This window comes from Gordionus sp. m RMFG-2023, chromosome 3, assembly GCF_954871325.1.
Source record: "Gordionus sp. m RMFG-2023 chromosome 3, tfGorSpeb1-WG-v2, whole genome shotgun sequence".
Taxonomy (NCBI): domain Eukaryota; kingdom Metazoa; phylum Nematomorpha; class Gordioida; order Chordodea; family Parachordodidae; genus Gordionus; species Gordionus sp. m RMFG-2023.
Window position 1 is genome coordinate 24,089,612 of NC_088777.1, and position 15,474 is coordinate 24,105,085.

Sequence of the window (15,474 nt, forward strand, 5' to 3'; positions counted from 1 at the left end):
ATAAATTTAAATTGGAGTGAGACAGGAAATAATTTAAGATCAATTAAACTATGTTTGCAATTTGTTAGAAAAGATAGAATAAATTTGTAATACATTAATTAATAAATTAAATTCTTTAAAAAATAAATTAATTTATAAATAAAATTCATTAAAAAATTTTTTAAAATAAATATTGCGAAGCCACCAACAATTTAGTAGGCGGCGGCGAAATCAGCGCGCCGCTGAACGCTGATAAAAAAATTTAAAAAACCGCCGCCGTCGATTGAGACATCGGCGCACAGGTCTAACAATGATTCAAAGATAGATGGTAAATAAAAACAATATAAATATCGGATCGGGTTTTTGTAATATCTGATCGGATTAGTGAAAAATTTGTGGATATGCATAGATGTATAAGTTAAATACTAATCTATAATAATATTGTAAATTATTCAAAAACTAAGAAAGTTATTTATGATATGATCTTATTACAAAATCTAACTTAGTTAAAAATGTGATGGCCAGAAAATTTGTGCAAAAAAATTCAACAAGATGGGGCCTTTTCGTAATATTTAACATTTGTGAAAAAATTCTCAACAAGCCCAACATTAAACAATTTATTTTGCAATTACCATTTTTAGATGCGATATCGACAACCTCTAGATAATTCGATGGGTCTTCGGCTTTAATGTAGGAGTCTACTGCTTCTTTGACCATATTATTTTGAATGTAAGACTTCGCCAACAGACTCCAAACAGCAGGTTCATTGCATCTTTCGGCAAATTCGTAGGCTCGATCAAGATTGTGTAAGTTATCAATCAGAACCTTAATTAATTTTTAAATATAGAAAAATCATAAGTTTTAGTTGATGTATCATTTTTGATCAAAACTGGCTATAATACACAGTGTTGTTAAAGTAGCCCACTAATTTTTTTGAAATGTAGCGTTGTGCTATAAAAACTATTTATAAATACATAAAATATTTTATCATTTTATGTGTGCAACTGTTTCTTTTTCTTCATCGTCTATTAGCGGTTTACCCAGTTTCCCCTTTTCTTTACTTTTTCCTGTTCTGGGCGTTGTTATTTGTAAAATCAATTATTCTCATATCACCCGTTATCACTTTCATCTATGTCCTCGTTGGTTTTCCTCGAGGACTTGATCATATTACTTCTTCGAAGTATATCTTTTAATCCAATCAATTTTCATTCAAAGTGCCCAAACAACCCCAGTCTATTTCACTCATTACCACTCCAATATCTTTTATTCCAATCCTTTCTCACAATTTATCGCTTGTTTTCTCTCTCATAGATACCCCAACACATTTGGCCACTCTCATCCCATTTAGTTTCAACCACCATAGACTATGCAACTTCTTACATAGCTTAGATACAAATTTTCCATTTCAGAGATATGTTTTTCTTTTGAAATAGACAATATCTCTCGGAACTTCTTCAATGCATATCTGGCATATGCAACAATAGAGGAATCAACACATCAATCTGTGGCCCAAATAACAAAAAATTTCCACGTTCTCCAAAGTAGCTCCATTGACGATATCTAAACAACCTTTTTCTACCTACAGGTAGGGCCATCTGCTATAATCAGGCGTTTTTTCTTACCAAATCTTTTATGCACCAATTTCTGACAACGGGTGCATTGGATTAAATTACTAGTAACCTGTCCACACAAACCACATAGCCAAGTTCCTGTTTTTTCATTATTTACTGATCCCTCGTATCGATTATCACCATTGTCTTTCCTTCGTTTGCTTTTAAACATATTTGTTTCCATAAGCATCTTCCATATGATATTATCCTTTCATTCAGTTTCAGTTGTAGCCAGCAGTACAAGATCGTCATAGATGCTCTCAAGATAGTCTTCCACGTGCCCCTCCACCACGTCCATTCCTATAATAAATAAAATGGCTCAAGACTGGTAATATATCAAATATTTTGAATTATTATATTTTAGTATAATTCCAATGATCAGATAATAGAAAATGAAATGGATAGGATAAATAAGAGTGATGATAACGATATAATATAATACTAGATAATTAATCTATAATAATGGTGTATGTTAAATATATTTTCGTCTAAGTTTAACAACCATAGAAGTTAAATTCTTAATATAAAAATGATATGTTTTTTTAAATCACTTAATTACAAATATTAATTTTTTAATAAATAATATATTAAATGATTTTTATTTAAATAGTGTAAAAATCATTTAATTACAAATATTAATTTTTTAATAAATAATATATTAAGTGATTTTTTTTAAATAGTGTAAAAATAGTTAAAGCTACTTTTTGAAACTAGTAACTATTAGGGCACTACTTTTGAAAGTAGCGTTAAACAACACTGTTTTACTTAATATTCTAATGTTAAACAATTCAATTATTAAAAAATTTACATTATATAATTTAGAGGTCAGCATATTTTTAGCCAGCCCGACCATATCTTGCGGGCGTAATCGGGTTTTTTAAAATATAATTAACATGGGCGGGTTAAATAAAATTGTAAAGTAATGGGAGGGCATGGGCGGGTAAATTTTTAATATTTTTCAGGGGAAATGAGCTGAACTTACTTCAATTTATTAAAAATAATATGGGTAAAAACCTGCCTATTGCAGACCTCTAATATAATTTTTTTAGCGATATGATATAAATGATTTAGTATAATATCGCTTATATATAAGCTATCATTCAGATGGAATGTGTATAAAAATAAAATTTACGTCCTTAGAAGTCTGTCAGAGAGCGAACAATCGAAAGTTGAAAAAATACTTTAAATGTATAGTGAAAGTATAACTAAACTTGTATGGCAGCAGTGTTAACGTCAAATTTTTTATAAATAGCAAAGGCTTCTTCGTAGAGGTGATTATTGACGGCTATATTGGCTATATCAGGAGCGTCGTAATTGTCCAACCTATTTATATAATCCATAACACGAGGCGTATCAGCCTTTATGGCAGTGAGAATCAACAAATTTTGCAAATTTCTAAATAGCATAAATGATAATTACGGCATGGGTAAATTTCTAATGATATCAGAGATGATTACCTAAGAAGTTTTTTATAGGTATATAATTTTAAAAGTTGGATATGACAGAAAACTGATTTTAATTGATTATAACTTTTTTAGTTACATAGTATCCTATCAGGATCTAATTAATATTGAAAAAAGATACTATGAAATTGAAAAAGACTATGCATTTGAAAAAAGACCATAAAACTTAAATCGCGAAAGGATCCGCGAATGCGTTACAGTGGAAACAATATATCAAATGTCCTACAGTGAATGTATTATCGCAAAAAAATTATCGTGAATATATTACAGTAAAAACATTACCGCAAGTGTATTTTAGGGAAAATACTAATGCGAATACATTATAGAGAAAAAATATGTGAATTCATTATTAATGTATTACCATGAAAACAATATAGCAAGTACATTATAGCATATGCAATACAACAAAATCATTATCGCGTTTTTTTTATAAATTTATTTATTTTACATAAATAACTGATATAATTAATGTTAAGTATTCAGATTCCTTTAATATACTTGTACATTCTAAATATATTATTTTTTTATTTTCTACTGGGAAAAAAATAAATAGAATAACCGTCGTCCCTTGGCAACTGGATCAGCCCCTAGCTGAGACTTCATATATCGACATATTCATTACATCTAATTATAACAACTATTCCACAGAGATGGCGGAATCTAATTTTCAAATACACCTTTCTATCTACCATAATTATATCCCATTAATTAGCATAATTCTTGGTAATTTTGGTGACATTTCTGAAATTTCTTAAGTATTTGGTAGGAAAATTTTCCACAATATTGGAAGAGCTGCAGAGAGCTTCTATATCTGACCTCATAAAATCGGATTAGAAATAAGCCAGTCAAATGTAATTTCAAAAAAGGGTGCATGCCAATTAGATAATTTTTTTAAATGTTTTTTACATAATATATATTTTATTTAATATTTTAGATTTTTAGATGTATTTATTTTTATTGTTATAAATTCATATATAAATAAAATAAAGGTACAAAATTTTTTAAAAAAATTTCTATCTTTTTTTTGAATAGCGAGTAACACCTTTCTTTTTCACAAGTAATGCATTCCTTTTTCAAATGTAACAAATAAAGTATTTATTTTTTGAAATAACGTTTGAAGCACTAATTCGAATATATTAGCGTAAGCACAATAGCTAGTTTTTCCAACTAATTATAGTATAAGCTGTAATATATTTGTTAAAATATATTTGTCAGAGTGCATTAATCCCTTTGATGCCCAACTTTTTAATAATTTTTAAAAAAATTTCTATAAATTATTTAAGGGTGTACCGATACCACTTTTTGGAGGCCGATCCGATATTTCCAATACTGAATTGATATCGGCCGATTACCGATCGGATATCATATCTAATTTTGTATACTGTAAAGATACCAATGGTTTTAATTTTTAATATACTTTTTATTAGTATAACATCTATAATTTAACTATACCATAACTTATGTCATTTAAATACATTATAATGATCAGTTATAGTTTATATCAGAGACCTGCAGACCCGACCCTAAGCCCGGCCCGTATTTTAAATTTTTAAAATAAACCAGGGCCGGGCCGGGCATGAAAATTTTTTTATAAAAAAACCCGGGCCGGGCCTGAAAATTTCTTTTTTTAAAATCAGGGGGCCGGGCCGTATTATTTTTAAAAATTTATACAACATGAATTATTATATTCGTCAATTAGATATGGTTATAATGATTATATATAGTTATGATTAATATAATGTTTGGTGAGAGTTAACACTAGCTAACACTCATAGTATCTATTACAAAATTATAGTTTTCCTGCCATGGAATAAATATGCAAAGGATTAAATACATTATTATATAATATATGTTATATTTTTTATTAATTAAAATATTTTTATTTTTTTTATAAATACATAGTATATTCTCAAAATATTATTTACACAAATTTTTTATAGTATCAATTTGTAATATACTAAATATCTGTTTAGAATAAAAAAAAAATATGTTTTGTTAAGCGGCTCGTTTTGAGCCGATTTTTAAAAACGGCTAACTCAGTTTTTTATCCAGAAAAATATTATGCAAGCCTGAAAATTTTGCTAATAGAAGGAGCAAAGGTCTAGACATATAGTATCGAAATTTCGAGGCTTAGTCAATATTTTTCTGGCGAAAATATTGAGTTAGCAGTTTTTAAAAATCGGCTCAAAACGAGCCGTTTAACAACATTAGCTATTATACTTGCTTATTAAATGATAATACTCGCAGAAATATGATAAAATACGAAATAATAAATTTTTTGTATATACCAGGTCGAATATAATTTTAAAAAATTCCGAGCAGGGCTTAAAAAATTTTTTTAAAAAAAATCCAGGCCGGGCCGGGATTCCTTTTTTTAAATATCCAGACCGGGCCGAAAATTTTTTAATCTGGGCTGGGCCGTACAAATGGTACCTCTGCAGGTCTCTGGTTTATATTCAATTCTATAAGTATATAAAATATTTTTATTGTTAAATCACTTTTATATAATAAGTAATAGTGCGCACAAATTGAGCGTTTCAAGCGCAAATAATGCATTTCAAATGACCTCGTGCAAATTGGTAAAATTACAGTTTGGCGTTAGCAACCATTTTAAAAAACGCAAATAGGTTTGCTTTTTCATTACTTTTTATTATTATTCGCTGTGTAATATTATATAAAATGTAATATAAATATCTTACTTATATCCTAAAAAGGAATATTTAAACGCAGACGATAATATAATTTTCAAAAGAAAATCATTTTTTTAAGAACTTATGTAAAATGTTGCGTTTGCAACGCAATGTTTGAAACGCTCAATATGTGCGCACTATATAATACATTAATCTATATACATAATAAGTAATAAACAAATATATATGAAATTTGAAATAAATATTTAAAATAATATTTAAAATTAACATATCGAAGATTTCTTATTAGAAATACCAAAATTTCCAATTTATCAGAGGTCAGCCTGCGCGATGCTAACTGTCAATATCACCAGCTTCACTAAAAACTGATTCTGAAGAGATTATCGCACACTTTATAAACAGAATGCGCAAAAAAATAACAATAAGGCAGAATGTTTATTAATTAATTATTATTAATAAAAAAAAATAAACATAAAAATGGATTTGAAATGATTTTAGATATAACTTTTTTAAAAAATTTTATAACATTTTATTTTTGTTAAAGACGCCATTTTGTATCGGATCGGATCGGGAAATTTTATAATATTGGCTGATAGCCAGTATTTTAAAATGGGTGAAATATCGGCCCAATCCGATCAGATAAAAAATATCGGTACATATCTAAAATTATTCATTTATACACTCCATAGATGCCCAAAAAATTTCCAACTTATATTTTTAATTTTACAAGTAAAAAAAATGATGATGCAATTTAGCATCATCAGGCATAAAAAATACAAATATCTATTTATTATAAAAATCTCAAAAACACTTTCTATATTAGTTATAACTAGACCTGTGTCCCGCCGGCTCACGCCGGAAAAGCCGCCGATTGAGATCAGCGACGCGAGACGGCTTACCGCCAATTTTTATTATGGCGGTGCGGCGTGTGTAATTTTTAGAAACCATATTAATTATATTTATATATTAAATTATTATTATCTTAATTTGAATACTAACATTAAATCTAATTTATAATTTGTTTCATTCCCAGCCCTTATTATTTTGATATTTTTTAAATATCTTTTTAAAGTAATATTTAATATATAATTTTTTAAAACTTTATTTTGAAAGGTACTACTAAATCAAATTCATCATTTGTTTCATTCCAACTCTAATTATTATATTTTTTAAATGACTTTTTAATATATAAACTTAATATAAAATTTATTAAATTAATTATGTAAAGCTTTATTTTGAAAGTTAAATCTATATCTAATTTATAATTTGTTTCATTCCAGCCCTAACTATTTTAATGTTTTTAAATATCTTTTTAATGTTTAAAATAAATATGAAATCTAATAGGGCGAAATTATATTTTGATGTCTGCTTAGATTTAATGCCATTTGATTCTATAAACAATAAAGGAAGGACAGACTTTCTAAAAGGTTTAAAATTTATATAAAATGATGATTAAAAAATAAATTGTTCAAAAATTTGAAATATAAGATAATTGATTCCTCGTCAGAATTACCAAATAGGACAACCATTAATCGGGGTGCACTAGACGATGTTTATTTATCTATAAAGGCGCATGTTTTAAATTTGATTGACTCTGGACCAAAATTTTGTTATATCACTTTTGATTTGTGGACCGATCATTTCTTCATCATTTAGATGAAAATTTTGATTTAAAATATTTTACCCTCAACTAGAAATGTGATTCAAAAGCATACTGGGGAAACAATATTATCTGAGATTGATAGTATTGAAGAGGAGTTCCATTTAAAAGCCAAAATAATACAAATGATAACTGATGCTGGGGCCAATGTCAAAAGAAGCGTCCGATTAGGGGACTATGAGCATCATTTTAATAATAAATAAGATATGATAGATGAGCTTTATGCAGTATTAAATCCATTCCGAGAGTCGGTGGAATTTCCTCCCAAAAAGGATCTACAATATACTTAGGGTTATTATTTCGCAGTGAAATAGAAGCTCATATACAAATCAATAAATCTGATTGATCAGATATAATAGCCTTAAAAGAAAATATGAAAAAAAAGCCTGACCATAGGTTTCCGATCACTGAACTTCAAGTTATTTTATATTTTTATTAATAAAATTATATTCTAGACATTAGATATTAGCAACTCTACTTGATCTAAGATTTCAAAATCTCAATATTGTTTAAATTCTACGACATCATTGCAATTTCTAATACGACATTTAAAACTTTTAGAGCATGATAGAAATGCTCAGCGTGAAATTCAAGTCGAGGATGGTACATCATGCTCTTATATAGCGAAATTAGCTCGAAAACATTCCCTTCCTATTAACGATTATAACAATATTACTAATCTTCAACAAGAATGCCATATTTTGCTCAGCCAAAATATTATTCCAGAAGATGCATTGCTCTTTTGGAAGAAAAAGCGACTGGAACTTCCTATGCTTGCTAATCTAGCTAGGAAGGTTCTTTGCGTACCTGCAACCAGTACACCCAGCGAAAGAATTTTTTCCATTGCTGGATTAATACTCAATGCTAAAAGGAGTTCTTTATGTCCCACAAATCTTGATAAAATACTGTTTATTCATGACAATTATAATTTTGCTAAATCTGAATTCTGACTTATCGTCGGTCTAGAATTGGATTGCTCCACTCGACATTTTCAAAATTTTTGAGTTAGAAGTGGATAATAACTTATTTATTTCCAATATATATAAAAATAAAAACGATTAAAAAATATTAATTTTTGCCAAAGTTATAGCACAGTCAATTTTGCGCTATTTACATATAACGATGTAATTTTTGCTTCATATGCATGGCCTATCCTATTATCTTATTTAATCACGTGTTGCATTTCCCTTCTTTTTTAATTTTTGGCTTTTCTATATTGAATAGTATAATATTTTCATTCCATATCTATCCTAAATTATTTTAATGTCAAGGTAAATTTTTTATTAATAATTGTTTTTAAAATTTATTATAATTCATTATTTTGATATCACTACATTTTATAAAAATGATATAATTTTAAGAAGGTCTTACAAACTTCTAATATAATATCAATTAATTCACATAATATAACAAACACAAAAATATCCACTACAAGGAGTAATTTCATAATGTCATAATGCTATAAACTTTTCATGTTTTATATTGAAGAATTGATATTATGACATTATGAAATTACTCCTTGTAGTGGATTTTTGTGTTTTTTATATTATATGAATTAATTGATATTATGTTAGAAGTGTATAAGACCTCTTAAAATAATATCATTTTTGTCATTTAATACACCATATCTAACCTACCTTTAGTCATATTATAAAATGTTATCATCTCAGGCTTGTTTGAATCATTTTTATCTATATTTTTATTATAGAGAACAGTTGATAGCATTATGACATCCTTTTTTTTTCTTTTATATGATAATAAATGATAAAAATAATTTGAAAAATGAGATAATTTAAAAAAAAATTGAAAGCATTTTTATGTAATATCAATTCTAGCAAGCCTGGGGTTTCATGCACCCCATCGAAGTATTGAAGAGTTAAGCATCACTTGCTCATTAAATATAGATTTATTTTACCTAACCCTTCAACTTCTAGAAGCAAAGCATATGAAAGAAAAAGAATAAGGGGATGTGGTGAGGCATATATCAATATAGAGCAAGAATGGTTCAGAATGATGATTCTAATAAATGTACATTTCAATGTCATAAAAAAGTGAATCCAGATCAGAGTAAAAATTCATGAGGCTTTTTGGAGCTTAGCTGATGAAGCTAAAGGATCATTTTATAGCAAATTTATTGTTAGGACTCCATGTAAGAGAAGGGTAAAAGATTCTTTAAATTATAAAAACTATTCATACTTATATTTTTTTTAAAGTGGAGAATGTTAAAGTTAGAGTTTGCAGATAATTTTTCTTACAAACACTTGAATAATTAATAAACATATTAGTTATTTCTTTAAAAATTTATATCAAAATACTGGAAACAGACAAAAAGATTCTTCAAAGGAGTACTTTGAGGGAAGTTTCAATTATTGATTTTATTTCTAAAAAATGTGATGAATTTTCATGAATTCCTGTTAAAGATCATTATTACATATATAAATTAGAAAAAAAAAATTAAGATATAGTGTTAATTTGGATAAAAAAATGTAAATGGATCATTTTGAACATCAATAAAAATCATAAAGTGTTATATTTGCATCACTTGCATTTTATTTTATCAAATAAATTTTATATTTAAATCTTTTGAGCTAAAATTTTTCAGAAAATAATTTAATAATAATATGATAAATTATCTTTGAAATTTTTAATTAAATTGATCAATAAGTTTTTCCTATATTTGATTTTAAACTTTAATGTTGATTTTCTCATTTTAAACATTTGCGCAAGTGGAGCACTCCAATTCTAGACCGACGTTATTATATTTCATACTTCATATTTTGCCTGCATTCCAAATTTATTTTAATTATAATAAAAATCAATAGAATATTTGATATGACTCTGATTAAGTAAAAATAAAATTCCTTAGTCTATTTCTGAGAATGAGAAAATACATAAATTTAAATTGGGGTGAGACAGGAAATAATTTAAGATCAATTAAACTATGTTAGCAATGTGTTAGAAAAGATCGCCTACATAAATTATAAAAAATGAAATACATTATAAATTAAATTCATTAATAAAATTTTTAAAATAAATATTGTGCAGCCGCCGCCGAAAATTTAGTAGGCGGCGGCGAAATCGGCGCTCCGCTGAACGCCGATAAAAAATTTTTAAAAAACCGCCGCCGTTGATTGTATCGGCGCACGGGTCTAGTTATAACATAAATATATATTACATTTTGCAAATTTTATTCTGGAGTATGCATTTATGCATCTTTACCTCGTTTCGCAGGCATCCGACTAATGACCTATGTTGTCATATCCGATATCAGATATAGGCGCCATTAAAGGAAAACTTTTTTTTGAATTATCTGTTTATTCAAAGGTATCCTGCTTTTCTTTTACTAATTTTCCTTGCCGATAACAATGGGTTAACAATATATGTTTCAAATTGGATAAGTTTGATAAATTTATTCTCTTTAATTCACACACATATCAATGAGATGAAAAATGATTCTCAAGTAGAACCTCTTTCCTTTCATATCTACTAGATAGTACTCGAATATCATGTAAATCGACTCCAACCATACCTTCATTATATATTTTTAATATATTTAGTTTTGGAACTTCAATATATTTTTTGGTACTTAGTGACCATCTTTTTACATTTACTATCGGATAAACACCGACAAAGGATAGGATGTCGTGCACAAACTTAGTCATACCATTTGACATTTTCTTTTTTGTCAACTTCACATACATAGCTCCAGCGACCTTTTTTTAAAGTCTCTATAGCATTTTAACTTGCAATCTTTCATCCGATTACTTCTAATAATCCCTACCATAAATATGTCGATTATTTGCAATGCAAAAACTTTGATACCCCATTAATGAGGCTTCGATTTTATATATTGTTTTTATTTTAAAGGACTCCGCCCTTTGAAAGGGATGATTAATTAATCAATATATATTCTCGACTAGTGTTGTTAAAAGGCTGAGCCAAACCGGCTTAGCCGAAAACTCAGCAGTTGCTTAATCATTTTGAGTATAACACCTAATTTAAAAATATTCATTTTTAAAAAAAAAGACTATGGATATTAAATAATCAGAATCAGCTATAAAAAATAAAATAAAAAAGGATTGATTCATCTTTTATATTTTTTATTTATTATTATATTTAGTGGTGTAAAGTAACGTCTAAAAAGTAACGTTGTTACTAACGACGTTACTTTTTTGAAGAAAAGGAACATCATTCGTTACCTTCTTCGTGAGGTAACGAGTAACGGTAACGCGTTTCTTTTTTTGAAAAACGGAACGCAAAACGTTACTCGTTACTTTATATTTTTTCTTAAAAAATATCAACAAATAGAAAAACATTTTTTATTGTATTATAAAATTATTTTTATCTATTTTTTAATTCTTAATATAAATAATTTAAGCCGAGTTTTAATACATATCAACCACTTCTTTCATTTTTATTTTGAATTCTCGTTGTTAAATTTTGTGTCGAAATTAATATTCAATCAAAATTCAAAGTAAATGTTAATAATGATATTATTATTTTTATAATTTATTTTAAGAATATTATGTCCATAGTACTTCTTCAGATGAAGATGATTTAACCCTTGTCTGGTCCCAATTTGAAATATATTTTAAACCAATAAAGAAAATTAATGGTACTCTCCTTTGTAAATGCAAATTATATCCCAACACAAATATTTCAACCTCAATGTCCAGCAGTTCAAACTTATAAAGTATTTCAAGGTAAAAAGATGCATTTGACTTTAATATTATAATAATATTCTTTCATAATATTTTGAAAAGCTTAATCATGGAATTAAAAAGTAGGGCTCGATATTAAATATCGGATCGAATCGGCTCCGATATTTAGCGTTTTCCAAAAATGTCGGATCGGATCCATACCTGTAAATAACCGATCCGGTCTTTTAACTTTTCTTTTTTTTTGTTATTTTATGTTATGTATATTTATTTTACATTATTATATTTTCTAAATAAATTTTTTCTAAACAATGCAAATGCACAACAGCCTCTAAATTTGATTCTTTTTTAAAATAGAATTATTGTATTTTAAAAGTTTTTTATAAAAATAGAAAGGAACACCCAAAGTTTTAATTATTTTAAATCTTTTTAAATAATAACGCCAATTTTATTATTTTTACTTTAAATAAAAGAATATTTTTAAATATTGGTATCTGAATTATGGAAATATTTTACAAAAGACAAAGTGCTTTATCTGCGGAATCATCTGAGTTTACCTTCAGTACGGCAGGGGATATAGATACTCATCGTAGAAGCTTATTGCTAGAAAATCTAGAGGGTCTCATATTTATTAAAAAAATCTAAATAATTTTATATATTAAATACAATTTTATAATTCATATCAACATAAAATGGATATATTATCAAATATATGTTTTTTTAATTATAGTCTTAATTGTAGAAATAAAAAAATTAAATTAAATGTATAATTTGATTTTTTGCATAAAAATGTTATCAATACTTATTTTAATCTTTTTTCGTCAAAAAAAATCTAAAAACTTTAAAAATAACGATTATGACAATTGTCACATTTCTATGGTACATCTTTTCTAAATTTTATTTAAACATGTTATTACTTATTTTAAAAAATCAAAAAACTTTAAAAATAACGATTATGACAATTGTCACTTACTAAATTTTATTTAAACATGTTATCAATACTTATTTTAATCTATTTTCGTCAAAAAAAATCAAAAAACTTTAAAATAACGATTATGACAATTGTCACTATTCTATGGTACATCTTCACTGAAGTTTTATTTAAATATGTTATCATTACTTATTTTGATCAAATTTGGTCAAAAAAAATCAAAAACTTTAAAATAACGATTATGACAATTGTCACTTTTCTATGGTACATCTTCACTAAATTTTATAACATGTTATCAATACTTATTATAATCTATTTTCGTCAAAAAAAATCTAAAAACTTAAGAAATAACAAATATGACAATTGTCACTTTTCTATGGTACATCTTCACTAAATTTCAGAGTTGTTAAAGTATCTAATTATAAAAATGTGGTATCTGTATCTAGATATTATTTTAGAGGTATCTGTATCTGTTTTTAGATACTTTTTAGATACATTTTGTTATACTTTTATTTAACGCTTTTTTATATTATAAATAAAAATACTTGAATGTAAAATTTTTTTTATTTCATATGAGAATATAATTTAATATTAATATAATAAAAAATTATATATATATATATATGTAAATATTAAAATTTATATATAAAAAAGAATATATTAATATTAATTAAATATTATGTACGAGTTATCAATAACAAGCAAATTCTGATATTACAATCCATCTAAAGGAATTTGCCATTTTTAATTGCAATGGAATTGGTATTTTATTTTATTCTATTATATTAATTTTAAGATTAATATTGATGACGAAAATGACGACATTCTTCCATGGCCAATTTATAGTCCATATTTTAAAATAATATCTCAAAATAAAGAAAACAAATCTCTGTTAGTAAAATGTTTGCCATGTCTACCAAAAAATATGCAAATTTCAGTTAGCATTACCTCAACTTGCAACATTGTAAAACATTTAAGGGTATAGATACTAAATAAATGTTTACAATTTTAATTTTAAATTTTAAGAGAAAACATCAAACACTATTAATCCAAATAAAAAAGGTGAAGGAGAAAAAATCTATTAAAGAAAATATTGGACTAGGCTCATCGTCCATTGATTTTTATTCCAAGAGACCTCAAACTTTAACCCAAACCACTTTAGATTATTTAATAACTGATTTTATTATAGATAGCATTCAGCCATTTTCAAATGTTGAAAATCCTTCATTTATAAAAATGATCAAAACATTAGCTTCACAAAAAATTATATTTGTCGACAGACAGTGGTTGTTACTGAAATCTAATAATTATTTATAATCATTTAATCATATATTATTATTAATATCTAAAAATCATTATTTTAGTTATATTTTGATAAATGTGATATCGAGTCAATAAATTTTTTAGATCATTTCATGAATTTTCACAATAGAATCCTAATTTGGGTTTATTCAAACCTTATCTAAGAATATAATAAAAAATGTATCTGAACATAGATACATTTTAAATTATATCTGTATCAAGATAACTTTTTAGAAACTGATTTAAAAAGTATCTTTTAACAACTCTGGATTTAAACATGTTATCAATACTTATTTTAATCCATTTTCGTCAAAAAAAAATCAAAAAACTTTAAAAATAACGATTATGACAATTGTCAGTTTTCTATGGTACATCTTCACTAAATTTTTATTTAAACATGTAATCAATACTTATTTTAACCTATTTTCGTCAAAAAACTTTAAAAATAACGATTATGACAATTGTCACATTAAAATATTATACTTAAAAAGATCTTATAAAATAACATCAAAAAAGTTTAATATAAATATTTTTAAAAAATTATATAGATTTAATAAAAATATATATAATTTTACAAAAATGATAAAAAATAAATAAAAAAGATTTCACTAAAAGATTGTTTATTAAATAAAATTTACAATATAATTCCTCAATAAAAGATATATTTACAAAGAAGATTGTGAAAATCACTAATAAATTGTATTAAAAAGAATATTACATTTAAATAAATTTATTCTCATTTTAAAATATAATAGTACTAGCTAATAACCCGTCAAAAATGACGGGGTTGAGGGGTAATTAGTTAGTTTGTGTATATGGTACTAAATATGCTTTATATTAAAATTTAGGAGAAAAAGTAGTAAAATTGTTGCAATGTAATCCATGAGCATTAAGGGTATTAGAAATATCAAAATTTAAATTTGTAATAGGAAACATATTGGGTAAAATTAAAAATAGACTCTTCAAAATTTTTGAATTTTAAATATGGGCTAGACATTGGCCTCAAAATTTTGTTTTGCAGACACAGCTAGGCCTGATCAAAAAACCACGTCCGATGCAACTTTTCCAAAATTTTGCCATTTATTTCTATTGTAATTTAATAATAATGTCTTAAATTTAATTTAATATTTAGAATAAAATTTTAATTTGTGATAGAAATTATATTGAATAAAATTTAAAATAGAGATGCTTAGAAATTTTTTAATGGCCTGATCAAAAAA

The 15,474-nt window shown here is 26.0% G+C and overlaps 1 protein-coding gene across 1 annotated transcript in view; it reads right to left on the reverse strand.

Moving 5' to 3' along the window:
• LOC135926534 (clathrin heavy chain 1-like) overlaps positions 1–15,474 on the reverse strand; it is a 78,707-nt gene that overhangs the window by 15,876 nt on the left and 47,357 nt on the right. The window contains exons 22-23 of the mRNA XM_065462443.1: positions 2,801–2,984; positions 612–804 (exon numbers count right to left, since the gene is read on the reverse strand). Of these exons, the coding sequence (XP_065318515.1) occupies positions 612–804; positions 2,801–2,984 (377 nt within the window). The remainder of the gene's footprint in view (positions 1–611; positions 805–2,800; positions 2,985–15,474) is intronic.